A 21,956-nucleotide genomic window follows, 5' to 3' on the forward strand; every position below is an offset into this window, starting at 1 on the left:
ATCTGTCCTTCACTGACCAATCAGCATTCATTAGCAGAATGTTAGCGTGTAATGGTCAACAACGACTCAACCTGTAAGAAATCGAAAGGACATAAGTACTCGTTCATTCAACTTTCGACCTATAATCCATGTTGAACTTGCAAAAACTACAATCAAATCTGAGATTTCTAAACGACAATCAGGCAAAAGAGACAAATTTAGCCGTCTAGCTCCATAGAGTCCCATTCATTTTGCACTGGACCGCGATCACATCAACCAAATTCGGTACAATGGGGCTTAATAGGGAGTGGAACGGCTTTCTGACTGGGAAAATTCACTAGCCTGACATCGTCATACTCAGATTCTGACTAGAATCTGAGTCTGATACTGCTCCATTGGGCTGTGATTATGGGGCGTGTTTCAACCGAACCAGGAAAGAAAATTTCTCTGCACTCAATGGATAGACCTACAACTAATCAGAGCAATGGAACTCAACTCAACTGTCAACAGACAAGACTCCATAGCAACCACTCTTTGCAGAATGCACATGATGGATATATCATTTGTTTCGTGTAAATATGAATGTGGATAACGTTAGTGATAGTGAGATGATTGCTGCAGTTGCATTTCTAGAGATGAATTGGCGAAAACATGTTTTATTTCTCTGATTCACGGCTTTGTTCTAACGCCGCTGGGCGCTCCTTCTCTTCAGTCTCTCTCTATCTCTCTCCACCTTATAGCTAACGCTACTGTGCTTTTGGGCGGTTGTTGAGGCTCTGCTCCGTCTAAAAAAAATTATTTTATTTTTATAGTTTTTAGCTGACTTTAACAGCTGACTTCTCTATTAGCTGTTGAAACAGGTGATGTCTCTTACGTTCTAAAACCAGCCTCTGTGACTTGAACAGCTGAGTCGCAGCGACACCATCAGCTGTGTGTGTGTGTGTGTGTGTGTGTGTGTGTGTGTGTGTGTGTGTGTGCAGGGGTTAAATTGGGATTTGTTATGTCAGGGGGCTATCCCTAGGGGGGTCCCTAGTATGCCCCCCTGGAATTTTTTTTTGAAAAATAAACCATTAAATGGCACTTTCTGTAGAGTTTTGTGCAAAGAAATGGAGAAAGAGCCCACTTTGCATTGTTGTAATATCAACAGGTATTAGGGCATTTAGCATTTACATTACTGTTAATCAGTCATCACTTGATTACACATTGTATTACCTTGTTATTATATAAGAAGTGACCCATACAATGAAGAGACAGTGCAGCATATGACAGTAGCAACAGCTGAGAAGATTTGGGTCTGTGGTGACCAGGTCCACCTCACACAAACTTCTTTCTCCCATTCTCTCTCTTTACTACTACCACACACACACACACACACACACACACACACACACACACACACACACACACACACACACACACCCCTGGCGCCAAGTGGGGCTCTCCGATGCTCGGAAGCCAGCCGTGGCCAGCTCGGAGCCCTGCTGCCGGAGGAGATCCGGCGGCGAGGACCGGTTCAACGGCTTGGTCAGCAACATGAACTTGTAGCGGCCGTTGGAGCTTCCGAGCACCGGGCTTCCACCGCCGCGAACAGGGTTTTTAGCTTTAGGAGAAGGCATTTTATCTGTTAATCCTACCGACGTAGACACTAAGCTTTATGTAGTTGACCCGCAGTGGTGAATTGTCTGCAGTGCTGCGCGGGTTGTTGCCGTGTTCTGATTGTTCTCATCTTAGCTCCGCCGAGACAAAATTGACATGCCATTTCAAAAATCTTTCATTTATTGTCAGAAATATCATGTTTTCAAAAGCATCACTTTCATAAAATTTTATGTGACATATTTCCAGTAGGCAACTGACTGACTGACAGCATAATTGCTCCACAACGGATCAAGTCCAGACCGAACTTCCCGACCTTGAATGTTGTGGGCGGGGCTAAGTTCGGCTGGCATCCAGGCTAAAAATTCACATGAATGCCCCTTAAAATTGGGAACAAGAAGTCAGAAAGACATACAAAGACTTGCCGAGTTGGCGTCATATTACACAATAACATGGTGGACGAAAGTAAATGTTGGGTTAGGTTTAGTAAGAAACTTTATTTACGTATTGTATTTAAATGTTTTGGTCCCATGTAATTTGTAACATGATATTAGATTGTAACCGCTAGTTGCTGTCCACGTAGAATGCCCTAGGTTCATTAGAAAAGTTATTGATTAGCATTAACCTGATAACAAGTCAGGTAAAGCAATATTTTAGTGGTTTTAGGGAATGTGACCTTACTGGCGTGTTCATCTTATGGATAAAAACTGAATCAAACAACCACCATAACAAAAGTTAATGATATTGACTAATATCTGCCTCTTCTGGATCAGAAGCACCATGAGATGAAAATACAAAGCGACTACCTTCAGTGCTACATCTCAGTACCTACCTCAGGGTTTTCCCCATAGGGACGACCTCCTCTGTGCCTTCGCTCCTGAGCTTATAGATGTTATAGGTAAGAGCCCGGTCACTGATCCTGGATGTCAGATCCCACAGGCAAAGGTACTTCTCTCCGCTGCAGACCCCCAGGCAGAAGCGCAGATCAAAACAAAGGCCTGAAAGGAAAGGAAAATGTCAGAGCTAACACGGCAAAACACCAACTTTACTACAAGACACGCCCCCTAAAATTACTTCCTGGATTAACGTACCTATTTAAACCATGGATGTATAATAAAAACTGGATAGAGCGTTTGAGGCGGAGCCCCGTTCTTTCCTAGGGGAGTTGCTCAGTGGAGCATGAAGCCAAAACCAACCTCTAAATCCATTCTTTACATTTCTGCTCTTGTGCTTTTGGTTTTGGACAGACAATAAAAAACACACAACTCTTATTTTGAGCAATATTGAGTATTGCCCTTACTAGGGCTCCATGTGGACCATTTCAGCATGTTGAAAAATCCAAACCTTGACAGCTGTGCGTGTGCCATGCCTAGTCACTGTTGCTAAGCTATAATTGGACAAATGCTTTTTGGTTTAGAGCTGCACAATATATCGGGGTTTTTTTAATCGTCATCGCACACATCGCAAAAGGCTGCGATATATGGCGAAAAACAGTAGAAAACTGCACTTTAAAATGTAACTCATTTTTTTTTGTGATGTATTTTACATTCAATTTGAATAAAAGAATGTTGGACAGGATTATCTTTCATTTGGTTTAAATTCAACAAGCAAATTGTTGTATTTTAGCAGAATACTGGGAGCAGCAGAAATGCAGAACTGAGAACACTTTAATATCTGTTTATTTATCCCAAGTAATATTGTTATGGCGGTATTCAACAACGTTAATGCATAATTTCCTCATATCTGCATCCCTAGTTGGGTTATTAGTCAATCTGGTCAGTATTCCTGGAAACCCCTAAACCCCCTCTGGGTATCTGCACCACCACACTTTGAGCACCCCTGTAAAAACAAACCTTTGGTCAGTACTGCGGGGCAGCGAGTGATGTGTTTGTGGTCCTCTGTCTCCAGGTTCCAGGTGACCAGCTCCGTGATGCCAGTATGGGGGGAGGGGCAAAAGGCCACAACGTGAGTCCCCGCCCGGTTGATAGTGACCTGGGAAATGCAGTCCTGGCTGCAGCCCAGTATAGAGCGCAGGTAGAGGAAGGACACAGTGCTGAAGAGTTTGATCTGGATGATTTCACTGCCTCTCTTGTATGGGAATCTGACACAAACAAAGTAGAGAATGTTTCACTACAGTGTTTCACCCCTAGGCACCCCTTCTCTTCTCTGCTTCTCTTCATAGTCGTCAGATTCATAAACCAACCTTTATAGAGCTGGCTCAGTTTTGACTTGGACCAGCTCTTAGTTATGCTGTTATAGTTTTAGACTGCCGGGGGACTTTCTTTAACACACTGAGCTCCTCTCTCCTCTCTCTTTACATCTGTGTGCATTCATGTACCAGAAATGCTTGTTACTAACTTAGCTCTGGGTAGCTTATTCCCCAGAGCCTAGGGCTGCACGATTATGGCCAAAATGATAATCACGATTATTTTGATCAATATATTGATCACGATTAATTATCACGATTATTTGTTGATTTTAACCAAAACAAATGTTATTGTCACATAGGCTAATTACAACTACTTTCACATCCGCATTGTGCTACATTCCTGCCAATACATCCATATTGTGCTATATTACTCCTTTGTTGAAGGATACTATGAAGGAGTATGCCATTTCAGCTGTCGTGCGACCGCTTTCCAAACATGTGCGTTTGCCGTGAAAAGATACAGGCAACGCAATTTTCTGTTCACGTTAACGGCGCATGTTAAAATCCGGTGCCAATAGGTATCTACCGGACGAAATAGCAACGCGGATTACGGTGCCACTTAAATGTCTGCGTTGCGCTCTGATGCTCCAAAACAGACCCTAGAGGCAACAGAAACATTGCTGCATGTCACGCTAGTAAACAGTAATAACTAGGGCTGTCAAAATAACACGTTCATTTCGATTAATTAATCTGAGAAAAAATAACGCGTTAAAAAAAATAACGCAGATTAATCCATTCCATATTGACGTTTGACCCAGAGCCGTTCTAGCCACCATTCAACTGTAAAATGAAGGAGGGAGACGAGAATGTGCTGCCTGGATCATTAATTGGAACATTTACTTGTAAAAATCTTCTTCCTGCCAACACTGGCTATCGAAATCTGGTGCCACTGATATGTCTGCGCTTCTCTCTGATGCTCTGAAACAGACGATACAGGCAACACAAACACTGCTGCACGTGACGCTAGTTAACACTATACTCGACAGCAGCTAACGTTAGCCTACCGCTAGCTAGTTAACACTATACTCGACAGCAGCTAACGTTAGCCTACCGCTAGCTAGTAGCTGGATTAAACATGGTTAAAATGCTGACAGCTAATGCTAAACGGTGTAAAGTTTGACTGTGTTTTACTGTAGAGGATTCAACACCGGTATGTAACAATCTGCAGCTGCTGTCGGAAAAACAACAGAGACGGTGTGTTCAATGAAACTGGTAAACTACAGCCTCGTGGTGCATTTGAAGTTATTGTAAATGTCCTTTTCCCATCTGGTGGTTGTTTTTGTCGTTCAACAGCAATTTACTAGTGAAATAAGTTATTGTTATTGTTATACATTATTATTAAATCATTTAATTTTGACCATATGGCCTTAGCAATAAACAAGCCGTTCTTTAATGTCACCGACTGTTGTTTAGTACCTTTTTTTTTTTTTTTTTTACTTTCTTAAAAAGTATCGGTTCAGGCACCATTAATTATGTATGCGATTAATTTCGATTAATTAATCACAGAGTATGTAATTAATTAGATTACATTTTTTAATCGATTGACAGCCCTACTAATAACACGTTACACAGCAGGTAATGTTAGCCTACCATTAGCTACAGTAGTAACTGGATTAAACACGGCTAAAATGCTGACAGTTAAACGGCGTAGTTTGACTGTATTTCACTGTAGAGGATTCCAACAGCGGGACGTGCAACAGTCTGCTGCTAAAGCTATGAGCTAGAAGACTCAAACTAGTACTGGTCACTGCTGTTGTCTGAAAAACAACACAGACGGGACAAAATGTTGCGTTTACTGGTAAACTGGTAAACCTTGTGACGACTTATGACCGACTGCTATCTGTTGTCTAATTTTCCTCACGTTACTCTGTCCTCTGTGACTGTCTACATCTAAACTAAGCTGCGCGGTGCAGGGAACAACTCTGATTGGCTCATGGAGGCACGTGTTCAGAGAGTGGTTTACGGAGTTTTGGGGAAAAAAAACACTTTGATACAGAGCGTTCTATGAACAGAATGAAGCATTTTAAATATCGCTCTATCACGTGATTTGATCGTGTTAAGCCAAAATTGTGATCGTGATTAAAATTCTATTAATTGTGCAGCCCTACCAGAGCCCTTATGTTTTCTCGCCTCACAGTTTTCCTTGGATTAGGGTGGCACCTAAATCATGGTTGCAGCTTCCGCCGTGGTCCTGCTCGGCGCCCTGAACTGCTACAACTATTATTTCTAGTCATAGTTCCATTATCTGTATTGTGACTATAATTGCCACTGTTGCCATCATACCTCCAACCGGCACCGGCAAATGCCCACTCACCAAGAGCCTGGGTCTGTCCGAGTTTTTCCTCTCCACTGTCGCACTAAATGCTTGCTCTTGGGGGGAATTGTTGAAATTGTTGAGTCTTTGTAAAATATAGAGTGACCTACTCAATCTGTAAAGTGTCTTGAGATAACTCTTGTTATGATTTGATACTATTAATAAAATTGAATTGAATTGAATTGTTTGTAGTGTTATTGTACCTGCAGAAGAGCAGCAGGTAGTCTTCAGTCATGTCCACAGCCTGTATAGAGGCAGCGCCGTGCTGAACAGACAGGACTGACAGCACAGCGCCCCCTCTGGCACTCAATACTGCTGCCTCATCACAAGACCTCAAACACAGAGAAGAACAAGTATCAAAAACCTAAAAGGATGTAACTTTCATATATATTTAAACCATTAATAGTATTTACAAATTAGAACACAGTGCCAAATTTTTACTGCTCACTAGGGCTGCACAATATGAGGAAAATGTCAAATTGTGATTGTTTTGACTGATGTTGCGAGTGCGATATGATTCACGATATTGGGTGGAATAATCCATTTTTTTGGATCATCATCATTCTCATTTTCATTGAAACACAAATAAAAATGTACTATAGTCATGTAGTGTGATTTTTGCACGAATCTGTACCAAACAAAGATGTTTTTATTTAGTCTGTAGGATAGGATTTATATATATATATATATATATATATAAATCCTATCCTACAGACTGGTGTATATATATATATATATATATATATATATATATACACTAGTTGCCTAGTAACGGGGACGCTGGCGAGATTGACGCCGCTTTGTCTGGCTTGTTTACTTTCAGTAACTTTACTCTTTTTTTTTGGCAAATGCATTGATCATTTCGTTTGATTTTCATACTCAGTTCATTAGCAAAGTTCAATAGTTATATATAGCTACGCATTTTGTCATCTCGCTGCCGTATTTTGTTTTATACGGGGTTGGAGTCTGACGTGATGCCTGATGACCGGAGGATGCCATGATGACCGGAGGATGCAAGTTGGTCATGGCTTGTCACGGCCGAAGAGTGAACGTTGGCACAGCTTGCTACCGCTGCTTGCCGTACTCGGCCATTGACCTGCTCCGGCTGCACTGTCACCTGCCTGGACCTGCCCCGGAGGCTCTTCACCTTCACCCGGACATCGCCTTCCAGCCCCGCCGGAGATACATTCACCGAGGGTCCCGCCGGAATTTCCACTACAACAGCTCAACAGCAATAAAGTCCATCTGGTCCAGCTCTCGTCACCCTCCACGCTCCACCAACCGGGCTGTCGACCACAGCGTGTTATCCCGCATAGCTCGGTCAGCTAGCACCACCACCAGCTGTGACAACACCTCACTCAACTTCGCTCTGCTCAACATCCGCTCATTGACAGACAAGGGACATCTCATCCAGGACTTCATCTGCGATCGTAAGCTAGACTTTCTTTGTTTAACCGAGACATTGACTTTTCTCAGCTGAATGAATCCACTCCTAGTGGGTTTGTTTACATCTGTCAACCCCTTGGTTCTGGCCGGGGAGGAGGTCTTGCGATAATCTACCGCGAGAAGTGGAAAGTCTCGCCGGTGTCTGTGCCTGTCTCCAGCTCGTTTAAATCTGCTGTCTGCAAGTTGTCTGGTCCCACTCCAGCCATCATTGCTACTGTCTACTGCCCCCCTAAACCGAACGGTGAATTTTTAAATGACTTTGCTGCTTTTCTCACCCACTTATCTTCTCGCTCACCAAACATAATACTACTGGGCGATTTCAATATCCACATGGACAATATCAATCTGCCTCTCACCAAGGACTTCACCTCCTGCTTAGAGAGTTTTGGATGTCAGCAACATACCACTTTTCCCACACACTCCAAAGGACATATTCTGGACTTAATCTGCTGCTCTGGTGTCACCCTGAACTCCCCATAACTGACCACTTTCTCCTCTCATTTACAGTGAAACTCACTCTCTCCATCTTTAAAATATCACGCCTTATTTCATTTCGGAATATAAAGAATATCAACCCCGTCACTCTCACTTCAAGTATCCACTCCTCCTGCCTCCCTGTCACTCACAATCTATCCACCCCCCAATGATCTGGTCTCTCATTACAACACTGGACTCCATAATATTCTTAATTCCCTTGCTCCGTTAAAAACCAGATCTGTTTCTTTTTCCATCTCCGCCCCTTGGTTCACCCACGATCTTCGTCTCATGAAAGCCAAAGGTCGGCAACTTGAACGTCTTCATAAAAAAACTGGTCTCACTATTCACAAAGAAATAAAGTACAATAACCACATCTTACGTTATAAGGACTCCATTGCTAGCACCAAAACCCACTACTACTCCAGTATAATCACTGCCAATAAAGGAAACTCCAAGTCACTGTTTTCCCTACTTAATAATATCACTCAACCGCAAGACTTTCTCCCCCCTCACTTGTATACAACCTCCTTCTGCAACTCCATTATGTCCTTTTTCACAGAAAAAAATCAAGAACATCTACCAGCACCTTGGATCAATCCCTCACCTCAGCATCTCAGCCGACTTTCACCCATCCACACACTCATTCTCCTCCTTCCAGCTCCCCGATATTTCAAAAATCACAGGACTCACCCAGAAATCCAAGCCATCCACCTGTCAACTTGACCCCCTCCCCACACAACTTGTTAAAGCCTGCCTTCCCTCCCTGGTCCCCCTCATTTCTGCTATCATCCACTCCTCTCTCACCACTGGAACTGTCCCTGCATCCTTCAAAACTGCTGCCATTACCCCTATTTTGAAAAATCCTGGTGCCGACCCCTCCAACTTCAATAACTTCCATCCTACCCTACCCTATATCTACCCCGCCCACCTCCCTTACTGATTGCATCTCTGAAATAAAAACCTGGTTCACCCAAAACTTCCTCAAATTAAACAGTAATAAAACCGAGGTTCTCCTCATTGGCACCAAATCCACTTTATCCGAAATCAACAGTTTTCCTCTCACTATTGATAACTCCTCCGTTTCACCCTGCCCCAAGGTTAAGAGTCTGGGTGTCATCCTTGACAGCACACTATCCTTTAAACCCCACATCAATAACATTACCCGGTCTGCCTACTTCTACCTACAAAATATCAATCGCCTCCGCACCTCCCTTACCCCCCACACTGCCGCCATCCTTGTCCACAGTCTCGTCACTTCCCATCTGGATTACTGCAACTCTATCCTCTTCGGTCTCCCTCACAAATCCCTCCATAAACTTCAACCGGTACAGAATTCAGCTGCCCATATCATAACCCGAACCCCATCCATCCACCACATCACTCCTGTCCTCCAACAGCTCCACTGGCTCCCGGTCCAGTTCTGTATCCAATTCAAAGCCCTCCTGTTTACATTCAAGGCCATCCACAACCTCGCCCCCCCATATTTGTCTGATCTCTTCCAGGTTCCCACTCATCCCGCTCCCTCAGATCCTCTTCCTCCATACACCTGTCTGTACCCTCCGCCCATCTCACCACAATGGGAAGCAGAGCATTCAGCTGCTCTGCTCCCCGTCTCTGGAATTCATTACCACCCCAACTCAGAAACATTGATTCATTCCCCCATTTCAAATTGCAACTCAAAACAAATCTGTTTGACTTGATGTCAATTGCTCTGCCTCTTTCTGTTTTTTTTTTTTTTTTTTGCTGCTTTTAAATGTCTTATGTATCCCTGTACGGTGTCCTTGAGTGCCGAGAAAGGCGCCTTTAACTAAAATGTATTATTATTATTATTATTATTTGTAGATTACGGCTTTTATGAAAGCTTTCATTAAACTCTGACACACTAAGACCCAACTGTAAATGTGCTGATGCTCTGAGGCGTTCCATATTATTACCATCCCTGTCGTCTTGTATTACCAGCAACCACTAGTGCCCTAGTTTCTTGTTTATCTGATACCTCCTCCTGTCAGGTGTGTAGGTATGGCTTCTGTGCTAATTACTCTGAAAGCAGCCATGCCACTGCTCTTAATTCAGTTATAATGAGAGTGTAACAGGATGAAGAACACCTCTGTGGAAACTTTTATCATCTTGCAGTGCACCTGGCCATCAGCTTCAGTGTCATTCATCTATGTGACATGAGTGAAGGCATTAAGGGATCTTCTCGGTGCTACATTACACTGGGGAGGCACATGAGTAGTTGCCTGTCTTAATAATTCAAAACTGTTTTCAAATCTAGTGGTGACATTTGTCTGGATACTATGCAGGCCTGATTTCACAGCTTGTTAACAAAGGGAAATGTGATATTGTTTAAGAACAAGGTCACTCGTAGTGACACTTGTGAATATGTTGCTGTTGAGATCACCATCATTTGACATTCATAGTGACCTGAGCCTACTGTGCAACCAGGGTTTAAGGTAGTCATTCCCACTCAGGACTTTCACAGTTACACAGGTACAGTTTGAGTTGATCGCTGTGTTAGCAATAGAGAATGGTCTAGCCCATCTAATTTGGGATAGGGGGAAAAAAATACTGGCTTGTTTGGAATTCTTTAAATCAATCACAACCGTCCTGGGCGGCGCTAAGTTCGAGATGCAGCAACAGTGCCATTGCAAAATACATAGCTGAGATAGCGAAAGGGTAGGGACATCTGCTTTATCTCAGCAATAGCGAAAGAGGGCAATGAGAGACTTGGCCTATCCTAACCCTCTGGTGGAGATTATTGGGGTTGAACCCAGTCTGACTGGATGATCTGCAGACACTACTGCAACCAGGAAAATAATTTAATCTATACTCAGGTGTCATTTTTTTATGCTAATACAAAGACAAAACATTAATCAAAACTAAGGCAGCAACAGGACAATGCTCCCAAGAAAAGAACAGATTTCGGGGGACTATATTTCCGTCTTAAAGTGCTTTCAGACAGCAAGTAGTTGCCGCCACCATCTCCATTGTTTCAAATGCAAACACAAAGACAGGATGAGGCTGAGCTGAGCTATAGGATGAGCTATTTGCTAGGTTAAGATAAGTATCTGTCAAATTTCAAAGTGCTGAATAACATAAAAAGACATCATTAATATGTCCAATTTATGGCCATAGCCTGGTCCTGACCTGGGTCTAATCTCATGCTGTCTGACCTGTAGGCAAAGAGGACGTAGTCTCTGATGGAGTTGTTGGACAGCAGAATGGAGCGGTTTTTGTGGATTGCCTCACACTCCATGGAGATGTCAGCACAGTGCAGCAGAGAACAGCTGGAGGCTAGGTCGAAAACCTAACAAACACACGAGGGACAGACATTTAGCTCAGACATGACCTACACAAACATTTTATAAAATTGAATGAACATATAAGGCTCTCTTTGTAAAGTTTAAGTTGCTGTTTGCTGCACCTTGACTCGATGACTTCCATCATAGAAGACCACCAGCAGCTGTCCTTCACAAGTTGTGGTGACTATGGGAACATCCACTGAGTCACTCTCTGAATACACAACTCGCCCGGATTCAACCTCTCTCACCTGAAACACAGTTACATATCAGTATATGGTCTTTTCAGTGGTTTGGAACTCCTGGGGCCACATGTATAAAAGACTGCGCAGCTTTCATACCAGAAAATGGCGTACGGCCAAAACTTACCTACGCAAAAAAAGTACCTACGCATAGAAATATTCACATGTATGAAACCGGGCGTACGCCAGGTCCTGCGCACCTTTCCTTTATACATCCCAATCAACTTTTTTCAAACTGAGCGCACGTGAACAAACCACCGACCCCGACTTGCCTCCTCCCATAAATTAATATGGAAATGACTATAAATGCGCCCCCGGTTGAGGTGCTGATCGCGGTGGAGGCGAGAATTTTTTTTTCTGTTTGGAGGTTTGTCATCTCGGATAAGCAATAAAAGAAAATGCCCAGAGTGGCAAATGGTGACTGGGCGGTGAATGCACCGAACCATGGCAGAAATAATAAAAAAAAAAAAGGTCTAATGTCGAAGTGGAAATCAAGAGAATTGTGGCAGCGCCACACCAGTTAAAGAACAACATGCATCTCAGTGTCAGTCCAAATTAGTGTTTATATACTGTCTGTTTATATAAGGGTGTTTATTGTGTAAATATGTCTTTTTTATTATTACTATTATTATTATAACTGATTCAATTTTCTTGTTCATATACTTTATGTATATATATTTATATAATGTTGTCTGATGTGTGTACATTGTTTTTCTTTTTTCTTTTGAGCTGCTGTAACACAGGAATTTCCCCAGTGTGGGATTAATAAAGTCTATCTTATCTTATTACGCACAATAAGCAGTTTCTCACTGATGTAATGCCATGTATTTAAGTGGAGAGGTTAGTGAGGCCAGCGTCTCCACGACAGGTGGAGACGCGCACGGATCCGCTGCGCCACGCATGGATGGATGCTTTGGATTCTTACGATTCTTACGTCAAGTTCATTTTTATAAATCACACCGTGTGCGGGAAAACCAGCGTACGTAAGCGATTCGTGCGTACGCAACGTTTATACATGAGGCCCCTGGTGTTTCATACAATACAAACTTATTTTTTGCTTGCTTGTCTTCGAGTGCTACATATCCAAATTGTCTTCATGTTTGGATCCTCAAAAGTTGTTTTTACAAAGTGGTTATCATAACTGTAGTTTGAATAACACCATGTTACAATATTCCTTGCTGAGATAAGGCAGAATAATGATAGTTCCTCTTCATTTAAACCAAGCAGCGCTGAAGTCTAACCTGCAGACTTTGTCCCATGCGGACAATAAGCATCCTATCATCCAGACCCAGTGTGATGGAATCTCCTACAATTCCCCCCACTGCGTCCAGGCTCCTGATGATCCGCCTCTGCTCCAGATCCCAAAACCTCAGCCTTCCATCTGATTCACTGGTGACAACCAAGGGTCCTCTCTGCCCCCCTCCCAGGGCAGTCACATTGGTCAAATGACCTGGTTAGTCGAAACACCATTATTCAATTGATTATTTCATTACACAGTTATATTACAAAAAATGTTGCAACATATACATATTTTAGTTACAGTAGGTGTGGAGTGGACAAGCATGTACCTTAAGTACAGAGACAATTACATTTAATTTATAAAGCCAAATATCACAAATCACAAATGTACTTCAGGGGGCTTTACAATCTGTACAGCATACGCACCCCCTGTCCCCAAAAATGTTTATGGCCAAAAATGGAAAATGGAAGAAATGGAAGAAACCTCGGGAAGAGCGACAAAGAAGGGATCCATCTTCCAGGACGGACAGAATAGAGCAACATAGAAAAATTATAGTATGGACAATCAGGATGACAACTCTGTGTAGCAGGGCAGTATGATGTGTTACCTGCCAGCAGAGTGTGTTGGAGGTCTCCTGGGGGGAGCAAACAGGTGGAGGAGGGCAGCAACACAGGTAGGGAGGACTGGCGACACTGAGACAGTAGAGCATGGAGGTAGCTGAACTTCAGCGGGTCACCTGGGTCATACACACAGCAAATATTCACTAAATAATGGAGGACGATATACTTTTTGGAGTTACTGAAGGCCGATACAAATAACTTTTTGCTTCCAAGTGGTTAACTATCTTTAACTTGACTATTTTCATGTCCTCAAAATACCAAAAATACATGAATTCATTAGAAGAAAAAAAGTCCGGAGTGCTTAGAAGTTCAAACAAATCATGAGGGTGTTCTTTGGAAGGGGAACACAAAAGAGAAAAAAGGTCCAAGGCACTCTTCTTGCAAAAAAAGAAAAGCCTTTATTTAAATGGGCACAAACAGCCTTCTTCAGGGTGCTGCCCAGTTCTATTTTTAATACAGGCCTACTAACGATTTCAATATGAAAGAGCCATTTTAATAAAGGCTTTTTAACTTTTTTATATGAATTAATTGTTTCCCTGTAGTAGTCACTGTGTCACCTAACTTCCAGCACCATGTGCTTCATGAAGACATGTAAATGAGACCCAGAAATATAAAATTCTTAAGGGACTAGCCAGTCTTTAAAGCAGCCTAATGCAGGAGTTTACAGATTAACTACTGGTATGGGGCATACCAGTGATTAGGCATGCGTTAGCCCATTTCAATTTAAATGTAGTAAATAAATACTGACAAACACAATTTAAAGGTAGATTCTGTCAGTGTACCTTTAGCAACAGGACGATCCTCCGTTACAATTTGTCCCAGTCGACCCATAAGCTGGGAGGCCAGCTGACAGGGGTCCTGCAGCAGCACCGCTCGGGACATTTCCAGTGCACCTGAGAGCACCTTCACATCCACCAGCTCCCTAGGAGGTGAAGGGGATACACACTGTATTTACACAGATGGTGCCATTGGCCACCTATTTCAGCCAGCATTCTCTTCCCCTTCCGCTATCTATTTTGAAAAGGCACTGTCGCTGCATCTGGGATTAGCTTGATTGGTTTAAAGAAATACAAACAAGCCAGAGTGTTTTCTCTCATTCCTATCCCACAATGTTAACTTGCGCAGCCAGACCATACTCCAACAGAGGGATGACAGCATGCAGTGGAAAGAGGATAGACTGGGCTATAAAGAAAGGAACGACATGCAACAAATATCACAAGCTGGATTTTAGCTCAGGTCAGAAGTACATGACATCTGCTCAGCCTGCAGTAGATAGCTAAAAAAAAAAAAAAAGGTATCAGGAAATAGGGCTGGGTATCATTCAAGATTCAAGACTTTCGATACCGGTACTGGTACTGGACGATACTTTTTTCGATACAAATTTTATGGAAATAACTTTAACAAAAACAATTACAACACTACGGTACAAATATTTTCACTTTCAGATCCTTTAAAACACCTATGTGATGAACATTGTAGTCAAGCCTCTCAAAATACAAAAACACACATTTGAGCCCCGTCTCTGTATGGAACGTAGTTTTTTTATATTACTACGATGTGTAATATAAGACAATAAGCCAATCACAAACATTATTAGATCTCGGTAGAAGCATGCTGCATGCTTACTGGCTCACTGACACTCATGGGATTTACTCGTCAGTTATTGAAATTTGGCATTGAATGACAAGGCATTTTTCAATACTTGATACTATGGAGGCAATTCGGTCTGTGCCTAAAAAGTATCAAAGTTCGGTAAACAGTCCTATCAGGAAAACAAAAGAAGAGATCCAAAGATTTCAAGTGTGAGTTGTGATTATAATCAGAAACATACTACTGTAGACTACTGAAGGCAGAATTGTGGAGAAGCAGCGTCTGACAATTTCTGTAACTTTCTGAAACCGACAATAAAGCCAATGAACGCAGTAATTCACTAGTTGTGTAGATTCTCTCAGCTCTCTTTATCCATTCTTCATACAACTACTTCTGTCACAAATGTCTTAAATATGTGCTCCCTTATCCCCATTCATATGATTCAAAGACACAAAAATCTTGGAGAAAGCTTGAGGAGGCAGTGGGATGCAGCCAAGAAGAGGCTATGAACACAGGCCTCAAGTGCGGCCATTTAGAACAGGCCAATAAATTTAGCCTTTTCACATGGTTAACAAAGATTCTTTTTACACTTGCACACAATCTCAAGAAAGAAGTAATGTGTATGCTCTGCACAGAATTCTTCAAACACTTCTAAGCATCTCAACTATAGGATGGATTGTCAGTTTGGTAATGGTACCCACATGATAAATCCTTAGTGTCTCTAAAGCCACCATGAGGTTGATATTTTTGGTTTTGAGTAAAATCCAAACAACTATTGGATCAATTGTCATGAAATGTACAACAGACGCTCATGTTCACCAGAGACCCCTGACCTTTCCTCTCACACCACCAGGTTGAAATGTTTTTTAGGTCAGACTGATAATGTGTCGACTATTGGATAAATTGCCTTGAAATTTTCATTTTCACACAATTGAAAACACCAAAGACTGTCAATCGTTGTAGTGTGCAACACAGGAATGCATGTTAAGTTTAGGGGTGCACTGATCCGATATTAAGATCGAATATAGGCCCCGATATTGACAAAATAGCTGGATTGGGGATCGGAAAAATTAACAGATCCACGGGCCAATCCAGTTTTCTTTTTTTTTTTCCTCCGTCGCAGCACATCCTACGTCATTCGTCAGCAGCACGTGTGTCGCATGGTGGAAGAGTTGAGTTAACAGTTAAGCAACATGGAGCGAGCCAAAGAGTCGGCTGTGTGGAGATATTTCACGCTTGCCACACCAACTAGTTCGTCAGCTGTTTGCAATGTCTGCAAAGTAAATGTTTCAAGGGGTGGTGGTAGAACTGCAAAGTACAATACTAGATGTGAATGCACAATTGTTTTTTTAACAACAAATAAATAAGAATTCAAATATTTGTTTACATGTTTACAATGTTTGGTAACTGTTTGATTACTTTTGTATGTTTGACCAATACACTATTTTGTTTCTACAGCTACATTTTATTTATTTAAATTTATTTTAAGAAGTTTGATTACATTCTATTTTCGATTTGAATGCACAGTTGTTTTTGAAATAACAAATAAATAAGAATTCAATACATTACATCTATGTTATTTTTTCTTAGTAAGTAATGTTTAGTTAGGAAAGTCTGGTGCCTTTAGTCTCTTCCTCTTGGTGGAAGGAAGGTATAAGGTGGAAGGTATACAGTTTATTATTAATTCAACAATGGTATCGGATCGGTATCGGGTATCGACAGATACACAAAGCCCAGGCATCGGTATCGGTATCGAGACTGAAAAAGTCGGATCGGTGCATCCCTAGTTAAATTGACCGTGTACCACTAGTGGTCAGAAACTCTACAGAGAACCTTTAAGTGCAAAATAGTTTGAGTGGAACACTTTGTCAATTCTCTTACATCTTTCTTTTGACTTTATGACATTTTCCATCAAGGTAGAATAATGGTTATTAAAGAAAAAGGACATAATGTTTCACTATTCTGATGTCATTTCTTCTAATTACTTGATATGCATGTCTTTGGATAGCAGAAACTGGAAGGTAAGTAAAGTTGAAATCAGGGACATGAAACTGAACCAAAGCCAAGACGCAAAGTGAGGATCTTCTTGCTTTAGACAACTGTGATCGTCATCAATGGTATATGCAGTTTAAGACAACAGGACAGCATTCTATCTGTCCTCTGAAAGGACCTACTTGTCTGGCAGCACAGCCTTCTTCAGGTCCTCCTCGATGTCCAGGACAGACAGACCCCAGGATTTATGGAGCAGGAACTCATAGTTGAAAATGCATTCGGACAGGAAGAGCAAGATTTGGCTTGAGCGAACCAGGTGGTGGGGTAACCCGTGAAGCTTCCTCAGATTGAATCTGTAACTTTTACTCATGCCTTCACCATCCTCATCCAGTGTCCATGCCAGTGGCTGAAATATGTGTGTGTGTTGTGACTTGTGTCTATAGTAGTTGGCATAATCTGCATGCACAGCCATGAGAGAATCATCCGTTTTTAAATAATGCTTCATGCACACACGCCTCAGCTCAGAATGGGTCCAGCGGTACACCCACGTCCCATCTGTCCTGACCTCAGTTAGGTGATGACCGAGGTCACGTTTCAGTCGAGCCCACAGGACATAAGGCACCCTGGGGTGGCCGGAAGAGGAGTAACATGAGGTCACTTCCTGGAGCACCTTTCCATCTTGGGCCAGTAGGTCCAGTAACTCCTGGATGATGGACACAAGCATTTTATTGGTTCAAAATGTCCAATTGATCCCATTCATATACAGGCTTTTGCGCTGGAAGTCACTTTAATACTGGTATGACTGAGATAAAATGACTAGTTACATTAAAGTGACCAAATACAGAATAACTGTATGCTGAGAAGATATCAATCGTTTGTTTGTAGGTTGAAGCTAGGAATGGTTAGTCCATACTAGCATAAACACTGGGAGCAGGGGGAACAGCTAACCTGGCAACAATACAGCTGCCAACACCTGTAAAGCTCACTGATTAACATTTTGTGTCTCGTTTGTTTAATCTGAACACAAACAGAATGTGAAAATGGTGACATGCTGGAACCACTCCCTGGTGAACACATGGACTGTGCTCAGCGCTCTTTGTTATCAGTGAGGTTGGTTTGGTACCATTGCGCCTATACACAGACAAAAACCAAAACCTGTGCTCAAGACTGTATCTGGCAACCAGCACTACAGCCAGAGACACTGCACTCAAGCACTCGGCAGGTGGATACACTGTTGTTTGTAAAGAAAAAGCTCCAGCACATAAGTTCCCCTACAACGAATGAGATTCAGCGTGTTAATTAAGTTTAAGAGGTAGTGGTATGCATATTATAAAACTAGCAAGCTAACCTTCTCTGCTTACATCCTTTATGCTAAGCTAGGCTAACCACATTCTGACTTCAGCTCCGTAGATAATGCAGAGACATGAGACTGGGTGTATTTCCTGAGATGTTAATTATTCTTTTAAAATCTTTCAGATGATCTGACTGTTTATGTCTTGCCTTGTTGGACTTCTTTTTTCATTTGATGAGTAGAAAGTTATTATTACTGACTACAGCCCCAAATTGTAATAAATTGTAATTTCTGGGTATGTCTTTTTTTTTTTTAAATATTGCTGAATAAATCTTAGGCATCACTTCTAAAATTGATATATGAGCAGTAGCTGTAATGCGGAAAAGATTAGAGTAGGTTAGATTTTGTGTTATCAACAGTATTTTGGCTGAAGTAGGGATCTGATTTTTGGCTGATATTACTTAGTTAGAAAAAGCAGGACTGAACCAGAGATTTTACATGGAGTTCAACTTTTAGGTTAAAATCTAGGTTGGGATCAGAGGTAATCCCAAGATTTGTTTTACACTGTGTTTAACATTTTGGGTAAACGGGCAAATTAAATTTGAGTAGTTGTGCATAACAGTACCTGGGCCTAATGATAATCTGTTTTGTCAAGTAGAAGAAAGTTTTGAGTGATCCATTCTTTTATTGCATTAAGACAGTTTTGAATCGTGTTGAGCTTCATAGAGTTACTGCAATTAAAAGAGCGTTGCGTCATCAGCATAACGATAGCCCCATTTTCACCTGATATTAAAATCCGATCTGAGTGATACGCTCACAAGTGGACAGCTCTACGTATGTGTGTTCCGACCTGGCAGCAGAATGTGTCTCCAAATGCGTCCTGAGTGACCACTTGTGATCGGCTCTTACTGCCCCAAATAAACACGGACATCATTCCATTCACAACCAAAACACATGATTCACTCTCAGTGTTTTCTGTGACATGAGAAGTACTTTGAATGAGTATCGTTACACAGTTGAGTAGGTTAATGTGGCCCAGAACACATTCCCGTTCTCACTGCTATGAGAATGCAGACACGTGGCTCAGGCCATCTCCAAATGTGGTCTCAATGATCGGATCTCAATGCATCCTCAATGCATCCTAATAGTGTTTTCACCTGTACTGAGAGCTGTCCACTTGTGATCCGATCACTCAGATCAGATTTAATAGCAGGTGAAAACGGGGCCACTGTGGCCAAGGGGCAGCATGCATGCAGCAGTTCTTGGTCACAGCATAGGACCAAGAACTGAGGCACAACTGCATATTATTATGAAAATGGTGACAAATGTAGTTTTAAGGTTAATAATAGAAATCCCTGTTCACCAATGCCAAGCAGCCTGTACGTAAATGTAGCTTTCCTCACCTCTTCAGTGACACCCCAACGTGAGATGGATATGAGAGATGCAGCCCGTCTCACTAGCTGCCTCCCCAGCTCTCTCTCTAAGCGAGCCAGCATGGCGAGGTAGAGGCCCTCCAGGCTAGCTGGAAGACTGATGCTGGCCTGGGGGGAGTAGGACATCCACAGCATGCTCTCAGAGTAAGCTGCTTCCAGGTAGAGAGGGCAGGGACAGGAGAGACAAGCCTGGATTAGCAGCTGCCACTGCTGCTCCTGCAGACACCTCTGGTCAGTCTGCAGCTTGGTCTCCAAAGCTGCTGTGATGTCATCAGGACTGAGTGGAGGGAGGGAAAGGACAGTGGGATGGGCTGACTGTTGGTAAGAGAGAACAATCTGTCAGGTATAAATATCATATTTACTAGATTAGTTTATGTAACAAGGGTATATATATCATTTTAACCAACAATATGCACAACAAGGTCAAATGTATGTGGGCAGCCGTAGTTATTGCTTACAGCTGCATTGAATGCTGCACTTCTTTCTTGCACCCCATGGTGTGTTTTTCTAGCGGTTTTTTAGACATGCATAAAAGTTCAAATATTCTCATCTTTTCAGCACAAGGCGCAGAGTCGCACCACTCGTCAATGTCCCACTTGGCACAGGGAGCCAATCATATCAAGCAAGAGGAGAGTTTACCATTTCCTTCCTGTTTTGATGCCATGCCAAGACTTTAATTAGCCTGTATATTGCTTATGCTAATCGCAATCTTCTCGGTGTGATCAGCCCCAAATTCTGTCATGGCCGCAGGAAATTGTTCTAGCCCATAACTCCTTCTAAAACCACAAATATTTATCACATTTTGATTGATTTGCTTTATCGACCTTTTCTTAAAGTTACAGTACAATTTATAATGTCGACTACTTCAATGGAGCCATACTGACCTGCAGAGTGTGAGTACAGTGGGAGTCAGTGGTTGCAGAGAGAATAAGGTAGACATTGGGAGGTAGAGGAGTTGAGATCCAGGAAAGGTCTGCACCATGTTCCTCAGACAGCTCATCCAACCCGTCCAGCAGGACCATAAGGGGCCTCTCTGCTCCCACTAGTCCCAACAGAGAGTGGAACTCATTGATCAGCTGATGAAGGCCCTGGAAGAACAAATACATCTTGGCATCTCTTTAAAAGTGAAGCTGTGTTTACTGGAGATGGTCCAGTACCTCTGACAGCTGTGTGTGGGTACAGTAGGCTTCAGCCAGCTGGACACAAAGACTCTGCAGGACCAGTCGAATATTCCTGCTCTCTCCAGTGAAGCCAATGAAGTGCACCAATATCTTCACAGCTCTGAGCCAATGGGACATAAAAAATGGAATGGTTCAATCAACGACCCACCACAAACCAAAAAACGTTATTGCTAACATGCTATTCTCTGCTCTACCAGCATCTCACCCCGGTAGCCATGAGGGCGCTAGCTGTGCTACTGCAGCCATGGTGGTGCTCTTTCCCCAGCCTGGTGGTCCCAGTAGGAGGATGGGTCTGGTTTTTGACTGCTCCACTGCCTTCTTCACATCAGCTAGGAAAGCCCGCCTCAAAGTACAGCCCTTCCCCCTGATGGATGGAAGGAAATCGCACTGGAGTTAAACTGGAACTTTAGCATGTGTGGAAATACAATTAAGAATACTTATACGTTATTAATATGTTGTACTCTGTTAAATAGTCTGAGTAGCCCAATTAGATAGTTATAGATTACTCTGTGGTTGCTCTGTACTTTTTCTTTCATCACCATGTAAAATCTCAGTCACACCAGCACTTAAATAATTTAGGTAAATCAAGTCATTTCAATTGAAAGGGCTTCAAATTCACACCACTGACCAATAGCAACCTGCTTGACAGTGCTAACTGAGGTATCAAGAGTGTGATACAGCAACGCCTCTTGGCCTTGCTGCCAGTTTGTCCTGGTGGCCACTCGCAGTACTGCAACAAAAAATGCGGCCCAAGAAACATTTTCCCCAGAGACCACTATTATAAAAGATTGGTCTGTAAAGCTGTTGACAGGACACCTCGGACTGCAAATATTATTCTTTATGTATTATAAAAATGTGGTGATGTGACCAGGCCGTTAACATTTGTTGGGTTTAAATTTAAAAGTACTTCACTATAACATTAAATATTTATGAGTAATTAGGCAACAGTCAAATGTCGCAGACTTTGATTACTACATGGAAATACGTGACATCATATTTTCCCAACTAAACATCATCCACTTTAAACCAGAGAGGAAAGCAATGACAACA

At 42.3% G+C, this 21,956-nt stretch overlaps 1 protein-coding gene across 1 annotated transcript in view; it reads right to left on the reverse strand.

The window, feature by feature from the left end:
* The window catches only part of LOC116043395, a 43,699-nt gene that overhangs the window by 10,687 nt on the left and 11,056 nt on the right, over window positions 1-21,956 (reverse strand). Inside the window, exons 9-21 of the mRNA XM_035994103.1 lie at window positions 21,112-21,270; window positions 20,883-21,006; window positions 20,610-20,813; window positions 19,696-20,040; window positions 17,184-17,704; window positions 14,202-14,341; window positions 13,407-13,535; window positions 12,801-13,009; window positions 11,443-11,568; window positions 11,192-11,325; window positions 6,299-6,427; window positions 3,426-3,673; window positions 2,405-2,570 (exon numbers count right to left, since the gene is read on the reverse strand). Of these exons, the coding sequence (XP_035849996.1) occupies window positions 2,405-2,570; window positions 3,426-3,673; window positions 6,299-6,427; window positions 11,192-11,325; window positions 11,443-11,568; window positions 12,801-13,009; window positions 13,407-13,535; window positions 14,202-14,341; window positions 17,184-17,704; window positions 19,696-20,040; window positions 20,610-20,813; window positions 20,883-21,006; window positions 21,112-21,270 (2,634 nt within the window). The remainder of the gene's footprint in view (window positions 1-2,404; window positions 2,571-3,425; window positions 3,674-6,298; window positions 6,428-11,191; window positions 11,326-11,442; window positions 11,569-12,800; window positions 13,010-13,406; window positions 13,536-14,201; window positions 14,342-17,183; window positions 17,705-19,695; window positions 20,041-20,609; window positions 20,814-20,882; window positions 21,007-21,111; window positions 21,271-21,956) is intronic.

This window comes from Sander lucioperca, chromosome 17 (assembly GCF_008315115.2).
Source record: "Sander lucioperca isolate FBNREF2018 chromosome 17, SLUC_FBN_1.2, whole genome shotgun sequence".
NCBI classification, from domain to species: Eukaryota; Metazoa; Chordata; class Actinopteri; order Perciformes; family Percidae; genus Sander; species Sander lucioperca.